The sequence below is a fragment of the Fistularia commersonii genome, chromosome 10, assembly GCF_037954325.1.
Source record: "Fistularia commersonii isolate RoL2024-O1a breed Wild chromosome 10, RoL_Fcom_v1.0, whole genome shotgun sequence".
Classification (NCBI taxonomy): Eukaryota; Metazoa; Chordata; class Actinopteri; order Syngnathiformes; family Fistulariidae; genus Fistularia; species Fistularia commersonii.
Genome location: NC_141293.1, coordinates 14,530,080 through 14,552,391, shown reverse-complemented (window position 1 = coordinate 14,552,391; position 22,312 = coordinate 14,530,080). Strand labels below are relative to the sequence as shown.

At 51.0% G+C, this 22,312-nt stretch overlaps 1 protein-coding gene across 1 annotated transcript in view; it reads left to right on the top strand.

Moving 5' to 3' along the window:
• Positions 1 to 10,436: 10,436 nt before the first annotated feature.
• LOC147230500 (neural-cadherin) overlaps positions 10,437 to 22,312 on the top strand; it is a 57,365-nt gene continuing 45,489 nt past the window's right edge. The window contains exon 1 of the mRNA XM_086153915.1: positions 10,437 to 11,444. Within this exon, the coding sequence (XP_086010041.1) occupies positions 10,529 to 11,444 (916 nt within the window). The 5' untranslated portion in view covers positions 10,437 to 10,528. The remainder of the gene's footprint in view (positions 11,445 to 22,312) is intronic.

The following is a 22,312-nucleotide window of genomic DNA, read 5'->3' as shown; positions in this document are numbered from 1 at the left end:
AAAAAAGATAAATCCACCTGCTTGAAGCGCGATTCAGGGTTTGATTAATTCTATTTGCATCCATGTTTGATCTCTCCTTCCAGCTATAGCTGTTTGTTTCCATGGAGACACAGGTCATCACACTGACACGAAACAAGGGCCACAAACTGACTAGAACGAAATGTTTTTATTACCACCTACATGATCTTACCTCTTCCTCACAAACAGTTGGCGTAATCTCCTTTTCTTCACCGCTAGTCGAAACGTCCATGTGGCTGGACGCCTGGTTCCCCCTGCCTGCAGTCCTGTATTTTGGCCACAGCTGGCCCAGTGTGCCTGGGCAGGGTGTGTTTGTGGCCCACATGCTGGATCCTTGGGGTTTTGACAAACTCTTGTTGGAGAGTGGCAGGGTGGTATGTGTGTGTATGTGTGTGTGTGTCTGTGTGTGTGGCAGAGCTTGTAGAATAAAAAGCGTGGTGACGGTTCCTGACAGAGATCTGACAGCTGCTGCAGGTTCTCGTCAACCATCTGCAGAACCGCAGTTCTGCCGAGTCTGCACACCTCCCATCACATCACGTCAGCTTTTACCCGCACATTCCAAAAAGTGTGTGTCCATGTGTGTGTTTGTGTGCGGGGGGTAAAGACAGAATGAGAGCCTGTGAGACTGTGTGTCTGTGTGTGTCTGAGAGAGAGGGAGTGAAAGGTATTACTTTGTGTAACCGCTTGGGTGTGTGTATCTGCAAGAGATTGGGAAAGAACTCAGAGCTGCTTGTGTGTGTGTGTGTGCATGTGTGTTTGTGTGCGTGTGCGTGCGCGAGCTGTCGTCCAGGATTTACCTTCTCTGCGAGTTAATCTGAGTGTCTGCAGGATTCTCTAAAGGTTAGAGAGACACAGAGGAGTGTGTGGAAACACTGCAGATGACCTCATTTTCAGCACACGTACACACACACACACACACACACACACACACACACACACACACACACACACACACACACACACACTCCCCTCCTGACATTACGATGTATGGATGGGGTGTTTGGGTTTTGTTCTGAGGTGTGTGTGTGTGTGTGTGTGTGTGTGTGTGTGTGTGTGATGTCTGGACTCTGGACTTCCTGAGGATAAGCGCCCTCTGATCTGAGCAAAATGACAGAGTTGCACTGAAATGTCCAGTTCCATGGGGGAGAGCCGGGGGTCCCGATGAGGGTCCTCTGCAAAACAAAGCCCACTTCCCATCACCCTGGATCTCTCTGATCCTTCCAGCAGGGACCGGGACCCGTCTGGGTCTCACCATCCGACAGGCTCATCCAGCTCAGTTCTTATTTCCTGTTTTATCCACGTTCCGGTTCTCCGAGTGATCTGCAGGCTCTCCCGCATATTAAACCTGACGGTCCCGGCGTATCTCCGCCGTCGCTGATATTTACGGCCTGTTTATTGCTGTAAACACTTTTCTCAGCACTTTTAATAATGAGCTGTAAATAAAAAGACAGCAGGCGCCTTTCAGGATATTCCTGTTGCCTCACTCACTGTTCTTTGCCGGCACAAAAGACTTTCTCCGCAGAGCGTTCGCGTTTAATCCCCTGCTTGGACTGGGAGCCGACCCTCCAGGTGAGGCAGGGGCTGCGAGCCTGGAAGCGGGCGGGTCGACACCCTTCACGCGTCCGTTGCTTTGAAGAGAAGCCAGATGGCCGAGCTCCACGGCGCTGAGCTCATGCACTCTCCAAACCCTGAATATTAAAACACATAATGCATGCAGTTTCCCCTCTCTTGCATTTTTCCCCCCATAGTTGTGTGTCCTGTTCCGGTGCTTAACGTGACGATTTAGATGCGGGGTGTCAGCCAAGCTGCCCTCCGGCGGTTTTACCCTCCGCGACCCACTTTATGAGGCTCCCGCTTCCCCTGTCAGCCTGATACAGAGGCCACCGCCGAGCAGTCAGGTGGCTCCGCGCCCCAAAACCAACTGTCCAAAACCTGGAGACACACATACACACACACACACAAAATCAAATGTCACCAGTTGGAGCTGAGATATCAATCAGTGTAAGGGGGGGAGAGAACCATAAACACCAAGGGAGCTTTTACCAACTCATAATTTATAACAGCAGCTTCACTGACATGTTAAAACTTCAAATAAAATCTTGGTTGCTGGAGTTCTGAAAACATCGAGCCGCTGTCTCTAGGGTCCCTGAAATGTCTGTAGTCCCCAAAACCTGGATCCACGTGGCCGTGGCCGTGGCCTGCAGGTCTGCAGGGACGACCTCACGATGGTGAATGAAATGAACTAAATTTACCAAGAAATTATAAAATAAAAAAAAAAAAAAGCAAGAATTTGCTGCAAATTAGAAATAAGAATAAACTCATAAAACAGGAAGATGCTAGCGCTAGCTGCTGGAGCCACACACACACACACACACACACACACACACACAGGCTATTCAGAAAGCACCCCTTCAGATGTTTGCTGTTCGATCTGCCAGATACCTGCTCGGACCTACTTTGGATCTTCGTTGACTGAATTGCACTTCTTGTAAGTTGCTTTGGATAAAAGCGTCTGCAAAATGACTGTAATGTGATGTTAATGTAATGAACCGACAACGTCGATATTTACAAAATCTTGAGCTTCTGTGTGTGTGTGTGTGTGTGGTGGAATATTGTGTTGCACTGAATTTCGTCGCGCTCCTACTCGGGCGTGGCTGACACCAGAATTCCAGAATGAAATCTCAACCTTGAAGTGTCTGAAGCAAGATGAGCTGATGATGAGGTGTGCGTGTGTGTGTGTGCGTGTGTTTGTGGTATCAGGAGATTTCAGGGTTTTGGGGCTGAATTTTGGACGACGGCTGCTGATGTGTTCAAGGACCCCCGGGTGTCAGCGTCACCCGTCTGTCTGCTGCATTCAGGGCCGCTGAAGAGATGAAAGAAGGAGCTGTGATAAAACAGACTGGCTGAGTGTCAGCGCACCAACACACACACACACACACAAACACACACACATACACTGATGTAATTCACCCCAGATCTAAAGTGTAACCTTTAGCTCAGGTTGAGACGGACATGAAATGCTCCTGGTTGTTTCTCAGCTGTGATCAAATCTGCATCTGCTTCTCCCTTCAGATCCTCCAGACATTTGAAATCCTTAAATGGACTCAGTTTCACAAAGACAGAGGTCTCCAGACGTCTGGTCCGCCAAGACATCCATTGATCTCCTGGTATTTTCACCAGCTCCAACGCTGTGAACGGATCATCCGTCACGGGGCGAGGGGTGGGGTTTAACCCGGGCGGATCGGCTGTCCATCACCACATATCCATCTAACAATCGCTTGCTCATTCATACATCTGGACCATTTAGTCTTCCATGAACTGACTGACTGTGGGAGGAACACGGAGAGAACCCGTGCAGGAGAACACGGAGAAAACCCGAAAGAACCCGAGAGAACCCAGCCAGCCCTACATTTTAATGCGGCATGATTAAAGAGTCAGAGGTTCTGCCTCCAGTTTGTCCCCTCATCTTCATCAGGCATGCCAACAATGTTTCAGGGTGACTCGGGGACGTGTGTGTGTGTGTGTGTGTGTGTGTGTGTGTGTGTGTGTGTGTGTGTGTGTATACAGCCTTAATCCAAGCCTACAATCGGTGACACGGACACGGAGTCACCATGAATATTCATGGTCACCAGAGGACACGTCGTCGTGTTCTGTCCAAGGCCATCAGTGTTGTAATGCAGACCGCCAGCCTCCAGGGGGCGACAGCAGGGTGTCGCGTTCAGGCTTCACACTCTCTTCTGATACACTTTGCAGTTTTGGCTTTCAATCGGTGCACAGGTTACGTTGTCAGGAACTTTATAGGTTTCTGAATAGGTCACTGCGTGGCTACTGCAAAGTTTACTACACAGGTTACTGCACCGATGGCGGCATAGGTGACTGCATAGATTATTGCACAGATCACTGCGTAGATTATTGCGTAGGTTACTGCAAAGGTTATTGCATAGGCTACTGCATAGCATACTGCATAGGTCACAGTACATGTTGGTGAAGTGTGTACTGCATCGGCTAATGCATAGTTTACTGCACAGGATACTACAAAGGTTACTGCACAGTTTATGCATAGGCTACTGCACAGGTTACCGCATGGCTACTGCATAGTTTATTGCACAGCTTATTGTATAGGTTACTGCATCGATTACTGTGTAGGTTACTGCAAAGGTTACTGGGTAGATTACTGGATAGGTTACTGCAAAGGTTACTGGGTAGATTACTGGATAGGTTACTGCAAAGGTTACTGGGTAGATTACTGGATAGGTTATTGCAAAGGTTACTGGGTAGATTACTGGATAGGTTATTGCAAAGGTTACTGGGTAGGTTACTGCATAGATTACTGCAGTTGGTACTGCATAGTGCAATGTGATTGGTACAACGCCTGTATCAGATATTGCACCGACCACTGCATGTGACTGTATATTTTATGGTATAGTTTCCAGAGTATCCGTGTATTTGTATCCCCTATATTTCATATTTTGACATGCGTCCTCTCCAGCGTAACGGCCTGTTGCTCTGAAGGACACGGCGGTTTTACCTTCTTTGCTCCGCGACCTCGCATTTCCAGACCATCTGCTGTCAGAGTGTCTCCCGGTGGCATCGGGGCCGGGAGAGATATGGGTGAAAATAAATCTCGTCCCTGGAGATCCCGAGTGCCTGGGCCTGTTCTCGACCCGGCGACCTCGCAGAAGAGACGGGCTGGAAGAGGATTGCAGGCATTCTGGAGGAGGACAGAAATCTGTGACTGCGAGGTGAAAGAGCTTTAATGACTTAATGCGCTTGTATTTATGAATGTGTCTGATCAGCCTGTTTGTGCGTGTGACCTGCAAGCATGTGTGTGTGTGCGTGTGTGTGTGCCGACGGCAGTGCGTGGGTGGTTTTTAGCCCTTGTGCCCTGGATAAACGTTTGCAGTCCAGTGCGTCGCTGTGACAACAGGTATTAGGGTATAATTTCAGCGTGCGGCTAAATGGAGCTCGAGTAACGAGGCCCTGAGCTGGTGTCCCGCCTGTCTCTCCCATCTCGTCAGCGAGGCCGGCGGCGGCGTGCGCGGCTCCGTCACCCATCGACACCAACGGCGTCTTCATAATGTGGAGAAACGCCTCCGCTCTTCCACCTGGCTGCTCCGGAACAATAGGGCACATTTTAGCGTGACGGGCGGGGCCACGCTTCCAGTCATTAGGGGGGGTTTGTTGGCGCCGGAGCGGCGAGGCCGAGCGGGCCGGTGGCGTGGCGGGAAGCGGGAGGTGGACAACACCGAGGTTTTCCGCCTCGGAATGAGCACGTCTATTTCAGGGATGTGTCCTGTCCTGGAACTGTTTGAGCCGGCGACCAGTGCTGTTTGCATCCAAAAAACAAGACAAAGGTCTTCTCCCTCCAGGTTCTCCGCCCTCCTCCCACAGTCCAAAAGCACTCACAAGCTCTTGTCCGTAGGTTTGACGTCTGGATGATTGACAGCTGACCCGTCCTCCAATGACAGCGAGGATTGGATCCGGCCACGGTCAGGACCATCTCGGAGGCGCGGGTGAAACCATCCTCCCTCCCCTCGTTTCTTTCGAACATGGAAATCAGGTGTCTGAGAAGGTTGTCTGTCAGGTTGCATCACCTTCAAAGGCCGGTCAGAGGAGGCCGCCTCGGGTCCAGTGTCCCGCGGCGTGTCAGCGGAGCTCGCCGAGCATGACGGCGAGCACGCCGGGGATTTCAAACCCCAGGACGGTGGTGTGAGTGATCTCTTCTGTGGGGGAGGGGGGGGGGGGGGGGGGGGCAGACGAGGGGAGCTGGACATCAAGCCAGGAAGACGGATCCATCGGTTGGATGCTTGTGTGTGTGTGTGTCAGCTGGGAAGTCTTTGCAATTATTCCTCATTTTGTTTTTAATTCTAAAATAATCTCCACTGAGATGTCTCAGGTTCCTCAATGACCCTCCAGGGGTTTGGGGTCGGGTTCCACGTTCAGACTCTTTCACGACATGCTCCTCGTCTGCTCCTCAACTCTCAGGTTCATTATGAAAGACATACTCTTAGTACTGTAACTCTGCTTTCTTCATGACCTTCCTCTTCCTCCATCTCCTCCCACTCCACTCAGAAGACGACATTGTGTGTTCCTAATGTTCCTGCCGCACTCAGGGAACATGTTTCTGAGTTGACTTTTGATCAAGTGATGAGAGAAATATTGGTGTAGAAGGTGGAGGAGGTGAAGGTGTCACTGGATGGAGGGAGGAGCTGAAAGATGAACAGTCTGTCGCTCTGACAGCCAACACATGTGGAGGTGATTCACACGCCCAACAATGAGTGTGTGAGTATGTGCTTGTGTGTGTGTGTGTGTGTGTGTGTGCGCTTTCGCTTTGTGCTTTGTTTTTCCCGCTGCAGTTCGAGATCCTCCTGCTGTCAGTGTTTGACACCCTGCCATGTTGCCGTGGTGATTTCAAATAATTTTGTAAACTGACTTTCAAAACGAGCACAGGTGAATGTCTAAGCCACTTTCGTCAAGAACTACTTTAAGGGTATATATTATCTGCATTTTGATTTTAGCGCTTTGAAACGACTGATATATTCATAAAAATACAAATTGATATAAGATATATATTTCTTATTATCGTTACTGCCCTGATTTTTTTTCTATATTTATTATCAGTGAATTCTTTCACTATAATATACAAGATGCATCAAAATATTATTATGAATAATATTCATCAGTCTAATTTAAAGAAAAGCTTTGAAATATAAATGAACTAATGTAAGCCATTATTTTGTTATTGGCATCTTTAAGGGCTCCTCATTCATGCCTGTCAGCGGCGTCTCTTCTCCAAATTAGCTTTCAATGAAGTTGTTTTGGTCCGGAAACCTGTGTGTTACATAATCCCATTACCGGCTTCTTCACTTCTCTGCATGTGTTAATCCCGTTACAACATGTAATTAAAGTTGTGTTCAGATTACGGGCTCCGGGCGGGGCCGCGGAGGCTCGGGATCATCGCCATCGTCCCGGGGCCTTGCAAAGAAAAAAACCTGCCCGACTCCTCAAAGGTCTGAAGACGGGGATTAACCTTAATCCCACCGCCCAAAATACAAAACCATGTTTCTTACTTTCTCGTGTTTCTTCTTCGAAGGTTTGGACGACCAGGTTCTGGCTGTTCCCTCTGTTCCCCCAGGCACTCACCCAGAGGTTGGAGGACTCCTACCACCGTCGCTTCCCATGGCGGATTAGCACCACCAAGCCACCAAGCCAGCACAGGGAGCAGCAACCGTTGCCGCCTCCATCCAAGCATCCAGAAGACTTCTGGGTCTGCGGAGGAACCACAGAGCAGAGAGGAGGACATAGGGGGTGTGGAGGGATTGTGAACCTCTAAGGAACATAAGGGGTGTCACAGGTGTTACAGAGGAGATACAGAAAAGACCTGATGAATATAAATCCCATGGAATGACAGGATGTTGGTTTGGAAGCAGGTGGCTGGTGGCGTGATCTTGGTGTAGATGCTGGGATGTGAGCTGGCCGCGGTCTGGTCCAAGCTGCAGGAAACAGCGAGCTGGAAGGAGGCTGCAGCTGCGTCTCCACCGCCGGCTGTGACAACCGGCGGTGTGACAGAGGCGCCGCTTCTGTTGCAGCTCCGGCTTTATTTTTGCTCCCTGGCTCATCTCTTGAGCAAACGCTTCCCCGACTCGCTTGCAAGAACTGCTTTAATTCATGTATCCCACTGAAAAAAGTTTTGTCGGTAAAAACTTTCAGGGCGTGTTTTCATTTATTTGTCTATTTTTTTATTTTTTTTTTTGCATTTCCAGAGGGTCCATCGAAATGAGCCGGCGGTTATTTTGGTCCAATGTGGAACCTTCACATCTCCAGCTGCATCTGTCTGTAGGTGAGCGAGCAGGCGCTGCGTGATTGACAGCTCTTTGAAAACGCCATTATTAGAGGCAGAGTGGAACGGAATAGCTTCAAAGACCCTGCATGTGTGTGTGTGTGTGTGTGTGTGTGCGTGGGGCTGGCCCGTTTCCAGTGCTGAAGAGCCATCAAGTGTTTTACTCAGCCAGATTTTTTTCCATTAGTCTGTCAGGCATAATTATGATTGCTGGTGCTGGTCATTAAGCGTGTGTGTGTGTGTGTGTGTGTGTGTGTGTGTGTGTGTGTGTGTGTGGGTGGGTGTGTCATCACTGTAGCTGCTGTCGCTTCAGTGCAAAACCTTACTTTTACATCTCCATCCTGAGAGCCGCCTTCAGAAGGAAAGTGATGTGGTGCCAATCCAGTTTGGAAACCAAATCATGAATGTTCTTCTGGATGAAACAAATACCCAGCAGCTGGAGCCGGTCCTGGTTAGCTCTCAGTCCTGGTTAGCCGTTGGTCCTGGTTAGCTGTCGGTCCTGGCTAGCTTTGCCCAAATGCCTCAGTCCTGCCATGTGCTTTGCGGCTCCGACCCATCTCACGGGGAACGTCATTACCCATATAAGAAGCTACGACCAGTGAGGGATGACGAAGAGCGAGTGGTCTGAAGGCCATGCGTTTCACCAAATGTCCTGACAGAGCTAGGTGTGTGTGTACATGTGTGTACTCAGAGGGGAATCACCGTTGTTTAAAGAGTCATCTGCTGTGCTCACACACATACACACACATGGCAGCAGTCTGGCGGAAACGTGCTCATCGCGTTGGACAGGTTGATGGTTCTCAGATTGCTGCGTGACATCTGGGACCGATGGGTGGGGGTGGGGGTCAGCGCCGCTCACCTTCCTGGTTGGGATTGAATCCATCTGTCAAACTGGAAGCGATCCGTCTCCAGGCCGGACCGGGCTACTCACACATCCCGGGGAGAAGGTACCAGATGAAAGCAGCAATCTGGGACTGTGTCCAGAGCTGGTGGATGGAACAGGACGGGTTTTTTTTTTTTATTGTGAAATCCAACCTGAATCCAGCATCTGCTGTGTGGACGGGGCCGTGGGCGGCAGCAGGATGAGTGCCGCTGTGGCTCTGTCCACTGACGTCTTACGGCTCAAACCCACGTCCGGCTGACGGCGCTTGAGATGATTACGAGGGATTTGGCTCCGTGTTCCTGCAGGTTTAACGGGATTTACTGTCTCAGACTAGTTGTAGCAGCCACTTACAGCCGTAACACCGCTGCCATGGTGATGTGCCGCAGGACCGCGGGAGGGATGGCAGAAAATGACGGGATATTACTCTTAAACTCACGCTGAAGAATTGAGAGAACCTGCAAGAAAAAATAAGTATTTCCGTAAGACTGGCAGAATGTTTGGATGCTGCAAAGAGATACAGGAATCAAAATTATGACGATAAATATAATCAATAAAATCTAAAATCATAAATTTGTAAATCCATAAATTTAAAAGATAAAAAAAATTAAATCTTAAAATGTGAAAAATATTTTTTCAAATCAATAAATCAAGAGAAGAAAATAAAGAAATCCACCAAAATATGAATTTAAAACAATCCCCACCGCATAGCATCTCCTAGGTAGAAGATATCTCCAGGGTTGGAAAGGACTCATTGCATTTTAAACAGAATTCAGTTTGATTGGGATGGAGGGTGATAAGCAAGAAGACAGCCTGAGAATATGCTAGAAATAAAAAATAAATAACTGGAATAAATATATATAGATAGTGAGCAAGAAATGCCAGGAGCAACAATAAGCCTTTTTCCGAGAACATCTCGATCACCTCCTTCCCACCTGAACTTGCAGCTGTTCAAAGTTTGCCTGGCCTCTGTTATTCATGTCCTGGGATAGTTTCCGTTTCGGTTCGCTTCCGGCTCCTCCTCCTGCCCCAATCTCTTCGGCGGATGTTTTGTTTTGAAACTCCGCTCCACTTCCGGTCTCAGCGGATTGACTTCCGCCCCCGGCTCATCCTACCTGTGGTCACCTGCGTGTCTCGTCCAATGGGCTGCCCGCTGCTCCTCCTCCTGCCTGGATGGAGGCAAAAACAAGTCTAGAGAGTGAAAGTTCGAATCTCGGCGGAGGCGGGACGCAGTACTGCTACAGAAGTACGAGTACTACGAGTAATATTAGCGGTACCGAAGGGAGGCAGTTCGCCGCGCGTAATGACGCGTCCGGATGCGGTCGAGGGCGGGGGATCAATGTTGCGCTCACGTGGTGTCCGGCATCGATCAGTGATCGGCCGATCAGTCACACGCTCAGGAGAGGGGTCGAACATCTGCCCTCCCTTTCTCTCCCTCCCTCCTTCTCTGTCTTACTCTCTCCATCTCCCCCTCTTCTTCTCCTACCTCTCTCTCCATCCCTCTCTCTCTCCATCAGTCTCCCGGGGATGCCGCTCTGTGATTGGTCCGTCCCCCGCGGTGGGCGGGGCCTCCCGACGCTTCCCGCCGCCTCCCGCCGGAGCGTGTCTTCGGCCGCCACTCTCCCTCCTCCCGCACCGGTACCGGTCGTCCCACGGCGGCCGCCCCGCTCCGCCACGCAAAGCCCTGGATGTGTGCGAGTGTGTCCGGATGTTCTTTTGGCCGGAAGAGCCAGAGGTGATTTCCTGTCCCCCCGGGCCTCCCGCGTCCTGAACCGGGTTCGACCGGGACCATGCCGGCGGTCCCGCCGCCCCTCCGCCTCCTCTTCCTCCTGCTGCTCCCCCCGTCTCTCCCCGCCGCGCTCCGGTTCTCCGGACGGATCGCGGAGAACTCCCCCGCCGGGACGCCGGTGCGGGGAGTGCTGCTGCCGGCGGCTCCCGGCGGGTGTGCCACCGCGCAGGTACTGAGCGGGGACTACGCCGCGGACTTCCGGCTGGTCCCGCTCCAGGGGGGCCGCCTGGCCCTGGAGTCCTCCAGGCCCCTGGACCGAGAGTTCATCGCCATGTACCGGCTGACGGTCGCGCTCCCGCCGCGTTGCGGGCGCGTCCCGGCGGCCGTGCAGGTGGAGGTGGAGGTGGAGGACCGGAACGACAACATCCCGCGGTTCCTGGGCGGGAACCAGACGGTGGAGGTCGACGAGCGGACGGAGCCCGGAACCGAGCTGGCTCGCTTCCGCGCACGGGACGGGGACGCAGAGGGCAACGGACGCGTCACCGTCTTCGCCGCGCCGCCGTCGCCGCTGGTGCGGGTGAGCCCGGACACTGGACGGGTGCGACTGGCCGAATCCCTGCGCGGCGTCCGCCGCTTCGCCGTGCGTCTTTACGCGCGGGACGGCGGCGCCGCGGCGCTGCTCAGCGAGCCGGTGTTCCTACATGTCTCCGTCCGCCGGCCCGCCGGGGCCCCCCGGGGCCGTCGGGTCCCCCGAGCCCTGGCCGAGGAGCCCACCTACGCTGTCACCGTCCCGGACGAGGCGCGGGTCGGGGACCTGGTCTTCACCGTGCCGGACCGGCGCTTCGAGCGGCGCCGGTTCGAGCTGATCTCCGGGGCCGAGCCACCGGTGCACGTGGAGCGGGACACCGGGCGGCTGCACCTGGCGCGCCGCCTACGGGAGCCAGTGGAGGCTCGGCTGAAGATCCGCCAGCTACCAGGTGAGACCCTCCTCTACACTCCTCTGCTCCCGGTTCTGGAGATCCCGGTTCCGTCCCCGGGTTGAGGGTTTGAACTCCAGAGAGCCCAAATTCATTAATTATTCACTGATTATCTGTCTAATTTGGTGTGTGTGTGTGTGTGTGTGTGTGTGTGTGTGTGTGTGATCTCGCCAAGAACAAACACGGACGCGCGGCCAGTCGCGCGCGCAAACAAATGCATTCACTCACTCACTCACACACACACACACACACACACACACACACACACACACAAATCCGTGTGTGTGCTGCGTACTCAACACACTTAATACACATGTCATTACTTTCACCTCATTGTAAACAAAAACATGTGTGTATGGGGGGGCACACACACACACTGGGCAGGAGTGTGCGTGTGTGTATTTGTGTGTGTGTGTGTGTGTGTGTGTGTGTGTGTGCATTTGTTTGCGGGCGCAACGGACCGTGCGTCCGTGTTTGTTCCTGGCGAGATAACACACACACACCTCCTACTTCCAAATCCGTGTGTGGGCAGAGTAAACACACACCAAAACACTTAATACACATGTTTTTACTTACACCTCATTGCAACCCCCCCCCTCCACACACGCGCGCACACACACTCACACACACACACACACACACACACACGCACACTGGGCAGAAGTGTGTCTCCTGTGGTGTTGATTCCACTCAGAAGAGCCTCTCATTAAAGAGTATAAGTATGCAGTAATGTGTAATATTAAATCTGTCAGAGTACTTTAGAACCACAGACATGAGTATAATTAAGCCTTTACTCCAAATGCACACAAGCAGCCTGACTACTGTGTGTGTGTGTGTGTGTGTGAGTGTGAAGGATGGGGAGGCTCCACATGTTCCCCATCTTTGCTCCAGTCAGAATCCTTCGGCGTGTCAGTGATGGTCTGGCTGAAGATGGGGGCGACACCAGCCTCAGTGTGGAACCACATCCAGATGCCCTCCCACCCCCCAAAGTAAATGTTTAACAAAGAGCCATCCGCCTACACACACACAGACACACACATCTGGGTGGCAGCGGCAGCTTGGCTTCAGTCTTTCCAATCAGTGGCACTAAAGTGTTTATTTGGAGAAATTAGCCATGTTTGCTCACCTGGGCCGGCAGCCGCGGCGGGGGCGGCGTCCCTGGCGGGGGCTGCGCCTCGGCAGGAAGCCGCGTCGGCGTTGCAGAGCCCTGGTCGGTGTCTGCTGAGGCAGAGTGTGTGATTAGGTGGACACGGCGGCGAGTCTGCTGTAAACCTGGGTCTGATTGAAGCCGCCTGCTGGCGCTGCGGCAACCGGGTCGACCCCGTCTGGCTGTCCGTCAAGACCCAGATATCCAGATGGATATCTTCTCTACAATGTGAATGATCTCAGATGATGGAAGAGTGTCATGAGATGGTGGACCACAGTAATAGATAACCACAACTATTCACCAGATGAATGAAAAATCTAAGATTCTGTGTTAGTAGCTGCCAGGAATAAAAACATCCCCCCAAACTGCCTCCATCTTGGGGGGGCTTTTACCCAACCATCGGTTTCTGACAGGAAGTTTACCTGAAACCACCCTGAGCCGTGGAACCGGAGCTGAGGCCGGCTGGCGCCGCTCCGGAGGCGGGATGTCAAACACTCCTCGTCTATACTTTGAAACAGGGTGGGGTCCGGGGGTCCGGGGTCTTCAGGCACGGTAGGGTTTGATGTGGACTGACAGCAGACATGGATCCACAGCCGGGGATGGGTGGACTGGGTGGACTGCATTTCTGTGATTTCGTCACACAAAATCATTGTTACGATTACAATGCGGTTCTGTTTGTGGCCACAAGGGGGTTCAGTGAGCCTCAAGAATCAAGATTTTTAATTCAGCGGGCTTAATTTAATTTTGCAATGAGAGCTCCAGGCTCGAAATATGTACAGGATATGAATAAAAATAAAAATAAATAGATGGAAAAGTTATATACATAGAACGGATGGCATGAAGATAGCGATGCAAGCGTCTCAGCTGAGAGTTGCGAGCAATCATATGTTTGATGATCACTTCCTATTTTCAGCTGATTGTACAGCAGCGCCACGTATGTTTTTAGATTTCTGCATATTGTGTATGTGTGTGTGTGTGTGTCTGTGTGTGCCCTTATCTGTGAAGCTGATAAACTTGTTTAGAGGAACCTCATTCAGAACCTTGTTAGCATCTGTATAACTAGCACTCCGAGCTAGCACTCTGTGTCTCGCAGACACACACACACACACACACACACACACACACTCACACACACACACACACACACACATACAAACTTTATCAACAGTCACACACTGACATTAACACCAAAAGCAAATGAACACATGAAGGTGCACGTGTTCGTGTGTAACCGCTGAAACACAAACACATACATACACACATATATATATATATATATATATATATGTATGTACATACATTCAGCCACAATGATAAGGCAACATAGAAACAGTGCAGGCTTGAGGTGACACATTCTCACACACACACACACACACACACGCGGTTGTGTTCCATTGTCTTTATTTCTGGATATAGCCGCAAGCATCTGCTGCATGTGTAGAGGAGTGTGTGTGTTGTGAGTGTGATTGCAACACCATGGGACTGTGTATGTCCTCGAGGCGGTTGTGTGTGTGTGCGAGTGTGTATATGTGTATGTCACAAACATTGATCACACTTGTCTGAGCGCCCATGTTTATTTGTTGGTATTTTGGTACGCGGGCGTGTGTGCGTGTGTGTGTGTATGCGTGAGCCACAGGCAGTGGTCGCGTGGTCACACAGAAGCTTCCAGAATGACCTTTTAAATGGGAACAAGGAAACATATATAATCAGATCTTCATCAGCGGAGCAGCGTGCAGGAACCCCTTACCTCCGTCCCAGGGATCAGATGGAAGGGTCTCCTCTGGTTCCTGTCTGAAGCATCACCTTGACTTCATGACGGCTGCAGCCTGAAGGGGGCGCCGCAGAGCACGGGGACAAAATGTCCCCTGCGCTTCAGTTTATTATGTGGTTGTCCTAACAGCTTATTGACAGCCGATCGCTGGCCCCCGGCATGTAGGACAAGGTCAGCCAGCAACAGGAAGGCCTCGTGTTTCCAGGGTGGAATCATGGCTTTAATTGACGGCTGTTTCCTGTTGGTCGAAGGAAATAAAAGGCCATTTTACCCATGAATGTTGCTAAAGATAAAAACCAAGAAATGTTTTCTTCTTGCTGATATAGGATGAAATCACTTGGAAAAATCAAAAGCCAACACCATGTTAGCTGAGAATCTGCAGAAAAGGGAGTTAAAGACGCATAAACAGAGTTTACCTCTGAAACCAGCTTGATGTGAGGGGGAAGATCAGAAATCTCTGGAAGCTTTGAAACAAATTCCTTCAAATTGAGTAAAAAAAAACAACTCAAAATCCTGTAGAGCCTCTTGTGAAGTGGTTCGCCGCGAGGATTCACATCCTACTTTGTTTTGTAATTTTAGTAAATTCACATCAGTGGACGGGTTGAATATTACACCCCTCACTTGGTACACACACACACACACACACACACACACACACACACATACCCTCGAACAGAGCTCAGCACCATTACAGCACGTTAACCATCTGATGGATGACCTGATGATAAATGTGTCACAACCCGTGGAAAACGACCTGGAAACGCACACTCACACTCACACTCATGCACACACACACACACACACACACACACACACACACACACACACACACACACACACTCACACAAAGCATCCAGGTGTGTCCCAGAGCTGAAGCCTGGAAACACACCTGGTTTATTGCCTCTCTCTCTCACACACACACACACACACACACACACACACACACACACACACACACACACACACACACACACACACACATATTCATCTACACCCTCCTGTGTTATTTTTGTTACTGCGTGAAAATGCTGCAGGAGTCTTAGCTCCAGGAGTGAAAGCTGCAGCTTTCCAGGCTGAGAGCCATGGAGGCGTCTGCTGACGTCAGGAGATAAAGATGTGGATCTTCAGGTCAGAAACTGAAGCAGATCCTCAAAGAAGTCCGTCGGAAACATTTGATGAGCCAAATATCAGATCAGAGGCTTCGTGTGGGCTAATTAAAGAGTCTGGAGCCGACATCAGAGCGCACGCACACACACACACACACACACACACACACACACACAAACCATCTTCACTGAATGTAACCAAATCCTGATTCAGTGGCTCCAGAAAGGTTGAGGCCCTCGGATGTAAAAATGTAATTAAAGTGGATGAAGTAATCGAGTAGAAAGCCCCGAAGAGGTCTCTCAAAATGGCCTTGAAAGACTGGCCGCCATGGCAACAGCAGATGCGGAGGTTGGCGTGGAGGCTGATTCTGGAGGAACTTTTCGGGGTGAAGGCTGCGTGACCGAGCCGAGATGTCCTTCAGTCCAGCTGTTCTCTTGTGGCTCCTGCCGACGCCGTGCAAAGACACGTTCCGTGCCACACACACACCCCCCTCCACACACACACACAATCAGCGACCTCAGCTGTGGAGGCGCTTGTTAACATGTATGTGTGAGATGTTGCACATCTGTTTTCCGCATGCCCCCCTCCCAGGCCGACACACACACACACACACGCCAACATACTGGGGGCACCGACACGTCTGTGTGTGTGTGTGTGTGTGTGTGTGTTTGGTCCTGGCTAATTGTTTGCCAGCATTCTGTGCTGCTGCTGCTCTCTTCCAGCTGACAGATGAGGGTCAGAGGTCACACATGTCTGACTGACATCATCATCATCACTGTTAATGAACACACACACACACACACACACACACACACTTCTGGCTGTGTCCAGTGTTCCTCCTTTGTGTTGTGTCTCTGGTCCTCTCCCTTGGAGCTCCGCCCCCTTGAAAGTTAGAGATGTTCTGGAGGTGTTAGCTCTGCCTCCAGCGCCTGATTCTCAGAACCTGAAAGTTGGACCAAAGACGAGCCGGAGACTTTGATGAAAGTTTGAGTCGTCTGACCTTCTCAGATCCGTGGCCGTGGAGAATGTAGTTAGACCCCCCTGGTCTCTGGGGTGCCGCCTGTCCGTCAATCTCTCTCGGCGCTCCTTCTCGCTCCTTCTCGCTCCTCCTTGCTCCTCTCCGGGGACGCCGACTATCATCCTCCTCGCCTGCAGTGAAGGTCGCGCTTGAGATGATGGTCCTTATCAGTGGTGGACGGGGGTCTTCTGGGGGATCAGACCTCGGGTCCCGGGGGAAGACCCGGGCTCTGCGGCCGCAGAGCTGCACAGGAGGCCGCGGAGAAGGTCTCAGCTTCAGAACCCCGCTCCGATCGGCTTCGCTTATTTCAGCGAGCAGATGAAGTCAGAAGCTGGATGGAATCAGATCCAAACCATCTGGTCAAAGATCCTGAACTGAACCTCGGATCCATCAGGACCAGCTGAAAGGAACACTTAGATGTTTGGAAGATCAGTTGGTGATACTGAGGGAGAAAAACAAACCAACAGATCTGTAACATCCCTGGAGATCGGCAGAACAAACGCTAACCTTCTACAGGAGCTCACTTGGAGATCTGGAGAGGGATCTGTTCCAGAGGTGGAGAACCCTGAAGGTCAGAACCCACAGCGGGATCAGATGTCTCTGCAGGTTTCTGCTGAAGCCAGCAGACACTGGTGTTTTCATAAGAGAGACTTAAACAACCATCCTCCGCTCTCTCCTGCTCACCACACACACACACACACACACACACACACACGCACACACACACACACGCACTCTGAAGTGCTGCTTATCGTCTCTGAGCTGCAGAGAAAAGATATCAAGGAAATGTTCGGGCCTTGTTTCCACTGAAAGCAAGATTTCTATGAATCCAAGTAAATACTGGATCTCCATGAACTTCCTGTCACCTCCGCCCCCTCCCGCCCCCCCCCCCCACCACCTCCCCGGATGGGACGGACGGGCAGGAATTAATTGAAAATCAGACTTTTTACTCTTGAAAGGCCCCTGTCCTTATGGACAATATTGACTTTGGCCTCCTTCTCCTCCAGCAGGGCTGACCACGGTCTGGGACCGGAATCGGGACAGAGGGACAGTAGGACAGAGGGACAGGGACTGTTTTTTTCATCCTGCCTTGCATGTAAATAAAACACTTCTAACAACAACTAGGAAAAAAAGGTGCTATGTTGGTAGATTTAAGTACATGTGCACGCATGCATGCACACACAATTTACTGGCTCAAGATTTCACTTGGTGTGTAAATACACACATACAGGTTAGTGGAATCTGACATTGACCTGACACACAAACACACACATACACACACACACACACACTGCAGTAACAGTAAAAGCTAAAGTTTACTCAGGAGTCACATGGCACTTCAGAGCCACACAAACTCACACACACACACACACACACACACACACACACACACACACACACACACACACACACACCTCCTCAGCAGTGGGCTGGTAATCCAACATGAAGCAGGTTTGTGTTGCAACACCAAAGCCTCAAATCAGCTCTGACAGAACGAGCACCGCCCGCTCTCACACCCTGAGGGTGAGTGTGTGTGTGTGTGTGTGTGAGTTTGTGTGTATGTGTGTGTGTCTGTGTGTGTCTGTGCCAACCAGTGCAGTCACAATGGTCTCTAACATCTCACTGTGTGAGTTGTGTGTTTGATTTTTTACTGGACATATTCTGTTTATCTGTGTGTGTGTTTGTTTGCGTGTGTGTGTATCTGTGTGTTTGTGTGAATGACTCTAAATCTAAGAGCCTTTAATTGATGAATAGAATCTATAGTTCAACTTTGATAGCCTTTGTTCCCTGTTCGTTCCCTAAGCGTTCACTGATTCCCCTCTTGATGGTTGTTTTTTTCAAAATGTGTGTGTGTGTATGTGTGTGTGTATGTGCGTGGGGTTGAGCGTCCAGCTACAGAATGAAAGGGTGATGTTGCTGTGGGATGCAGAGATGCAACATAGTTTCCCCTCTGGAGCCTTCTGGTATTTCTGAGTGAACTTCAGGGAGGAAGAGGAGGAAGATGAAGAGGAGGAGGAGGAGAGCTGAGCTTCCAGGCAGGAGAGTGTTTGACTGGAGATATGTGGACGCCACTTTCTTGCTCTCTTTGTCTTGGGGCTGTGTGGCTTAAATAGTGAGATTCACACACACACTCACACACACACACACACACACACACGCCAAAAGCACATGCGCATGAACACACACAGTGGGGTGTGTTTCAGCATCTCTGACCCTCAGAGCTTAAATTTTCCTATTCTGGTTGTTTAATTACATTTTTTGCTGCTGATTATCTGACTTGTGTTGGAATATGTGTATGTGTGTGTGTGTGTGTGTGTGTGTGTGTGTGTGTGTGTGTGTGTGTGTGTGTGTGTGTGTTGGGGGGGGGTCAGGGGTCATATGGTGTGTGCTGCAGGTGTGTTGATGGCTTTCAAAGACATTCAAAGAAGCAAACCACCGTCTCTGTCAGCGAGTGTGGAGCTGCTTCACTCTGCCCAATGACACATGAAGAAGTATGTGTGTGTGTGTGTGTGTGTGTGTGTGTGTGTGTGTGTGATGACAGATGCCATGTTTCAGCTGAAAAAGAGAAAACAGAGTTTCTCACACAGTTTGAGAAGTCCTGTCTGGGTTCTCCCTATGTTCTCCAGCCTGGTTCTTCTCTGGGTTCTTGGTCTTCCTCCCTCACGCCAGATATAGTGTTTGGTTTCTTTGTAGACTAAATTGTCAACAGGTGCTGATGGGCGGGCAGACGGTTGGATGGTTGGATGGTTGGATGGTTCCTCTCCTCCTCCAGACCGATGTTGCTCCCCTTTCCCTGTGTCTCCTCCTCCTCCTAATCTTCTCCTCCCTCCTCTCCATCTGCATCTTGTTCTCTCCTCCTCTTCCTCGCCTCCTGTCGCTGCTTTCTTCTTCTCACAACAACAAACATTCAACCTCAAGTGTCTGTCCCCCTCCTCCCCCGCCGGGAACCCATCCTGACCACACACACACACACACACACACACACACACACACACACACACACAAACCCTGTCTCCTGGTGTGTGGAGGTCACAGGAGCTGAGGTCAAAGGTCACAAATCAAAAGAAGGTTCAGGCTTTGATGAAAGACATTTTTCCTCATCTCCAGCCTGCCTGTCGGCTTCCACCCATCCACAGATGTGTGATGGCCAGCAGTAGGATCAGCTGAGGCAACTGAAAGTGTGTGTGTGTGTGTGTGTGTGTGTGTGTGTGTGTGTGTGTGTGTGTATGCGCGCGCCAGCTGGCGGCGTGTTCAGAGCTGGTGGAATGTTCTGTGGGGCTGCAGAGCCTGCGACTGGGAAAGATAAGGCCCCGGACATACACACACACACACACACGCACACACACACACACACACACACACACACACACAAACACACACACACGCCTCAGACTGGATCAGCTTGGCGGTTCAGGCTGGAAGAAGAAAGTGTAAAATTGCCGAAGAGGAAATAATGATGCAACGTTAGAGAGAGGAGGAGGGTGGAGGAGGAGCTGGACGGGGTTCTTCAGCTTCATCTCCAACAAGATCCTACCAGGGGAGCTCCAGACAAACAGCAGCTCTGATTCCAGAGCTTCCTCAGCAACAAATCTAGCAGAAAGAAAGAGTGAGAATAAATCAAAAAAAAGGGAAGGATTTTAAAAAATGGAAATAAATTTTCGGAAAAACTCGGAAAACAGACTCCTCGATGAGGCAATAAACCCTTTTTTCACAAATGGAAAAGGAGGAAAGAGACACACATGCACAGGCGCGCACACACACACACACACACACCCACAAACACACAAACACACACACACACACACACACACACACCACACATCATCCAGCAGTGAGAGGATGTTTACTGTTCCTCTGCAAACTGACCCACTGGAGAGAAACTTTTAAGAGGACGGAGCATGACAAAACACACTCTTTAATCTGTGTGTGTGTGTGTGTGTGTAAGAGTGTGTGCGCGGCAGCGCTCTAACACCTAATTTGTCTTCATGAAGCTCAAAGATCAGAGGAGAGGTTGCAGATTCAAAAAGGAAAAACGAAAGAAAAAGAGCCACAGATTTGGGACTAATCAGGACAGGAAGCGTCGCCGCGGCGACACTAACGACTTCCTGTCTGGCTAATTGGAAAATAAACCCGAGCAGGAAGGAGGAGAGTCCGTCTTCAAAAGGCACGGAGGCTGCGTTTCTCTGTCATTCCTCTGTTTTTCTTTCATCACTTCATCCCTTTCCCTCCGCCGCTCTTCATCCCTCCATCACCCCTCTCTCTTTCTCTTTTCACCGTTTTCCATCCTCTGTTTTTATTTCTTCTTTTCCTTCCTGCCTTTCTTCAACGCCCCATCTTTTTCTCAACATTGTCCCTCTTTCTTTCTTCTTTTTCTCTCCATCGCTGTTTCCACTTCAATCATCCTTCATCGTCTCTGCTGCACTTCTCGTTTATTTTTATCCTCTGTGGTATTCCTCCCTCCTCTCATCCTCCCACTCCTCTCCCATCCCTCCATCCTCGTCTCCCTCCATGCTAACAGGATTAGCGTAGTGTCTTAACGAAGCGGAGGAAATAATTAGCCCTGTCACCGATAACAATTCCACGTCTCATTAGAGGAATTCTCTTCTTCTACTCCTCTCTGCCTCCTCCTCCCATCCTTCCTGTCCTCCCTCCATCCTCCCTCCATCCTCCTGCCTTAGAAAACCATTCCCAGACTGACCTCTGAAGCCAAACTTCTCCAGCAGTAACAACCATCTGGAGGCGGAGCTTAGAGATGCCTCACCTGCATGAGACAGGAAGTGAGACAGGAAGTGACACGGGTGGACGTGTGTCTCCATCCTCCAGTTTGTCCTCTGTTTCTCCTCTGCATGTGTGTGTGTGTGTGTGTGTGCCCTCATGCGAACCCAACCATAATTGCTGTCAATCAACAAAAATAGGCCCCGCCCCTTCACTGGTGGCGCTAAAAAAGTCCTTTGCGGGGTCGGAGCAGTGCTGCATCCATACATAATGAAGACACGAACAGGAAGTGAGGCGGGAGGGGGCGGGGCCTCGCTGCTAAGGTGTGCACGCAGGTTCTCCAAGGTTCGATGTGAGTACACACACTGCTCTCAGTACGAGGCCTGTCTCCACCTCTGAAGATGGAGATGTTCCACCATCTTCCGGACCCTCGCCTGCAGATCCCCAGCTGAGGAGGAGTTAACCTTCTGGTCCTTCTGCTCCCGCTGGTTCCCCGGGTCCTCCAAGTCTCTCTGGTCCTCCTGGTCCCTCTCATCCTGCTGGTCTTGCTGGTCCTCCAAGTCCTTCTGGTCCATCTGGTCCCTCTGGTCCCTCTGCTTCCCCTGGTCCCTCTGGTCCTCCTGATCCCTCTCATCCTGCTGGTCCCTCTGGTCTTGCTGGTCCTGCTGGTCCTCTTAGTCCCACTGGTCACACTGGTCCTGCTGGTGCTCCAAGTCCCTCTGGTCCTCTTCCCCTCTCTGGTCCCGCCGGTCCTCCTGGTCCCCAGCAGGATAACCGAGAGCAGAGTGGAAGATGAACGTTGTCGTGGAGCAGAGCAGATGATGCAGGTTCCTGCTGGAGGCGACCAGGAGGCCGGAAAGGCTCAGGAAATACATCAGCTCTTTAAATGAGGAGGAAACCCAGAGTTCAAATTCCAAATAAGCCCCGGATGATTAAACATATAAATGAACCTCATTTATATTTAAACCCCCGTCCAGATGGACGGCTTCATTTAATTGTCCGTCCACCGGTGGGACGAGCAGCTGAGGCCTGAAACCCGAGCGGACCCCTGCCGGATTACCCCGGCGGGGGTCCGCCGCGGGAGCTCCCTCCCACCTCCCCCAGCGCCG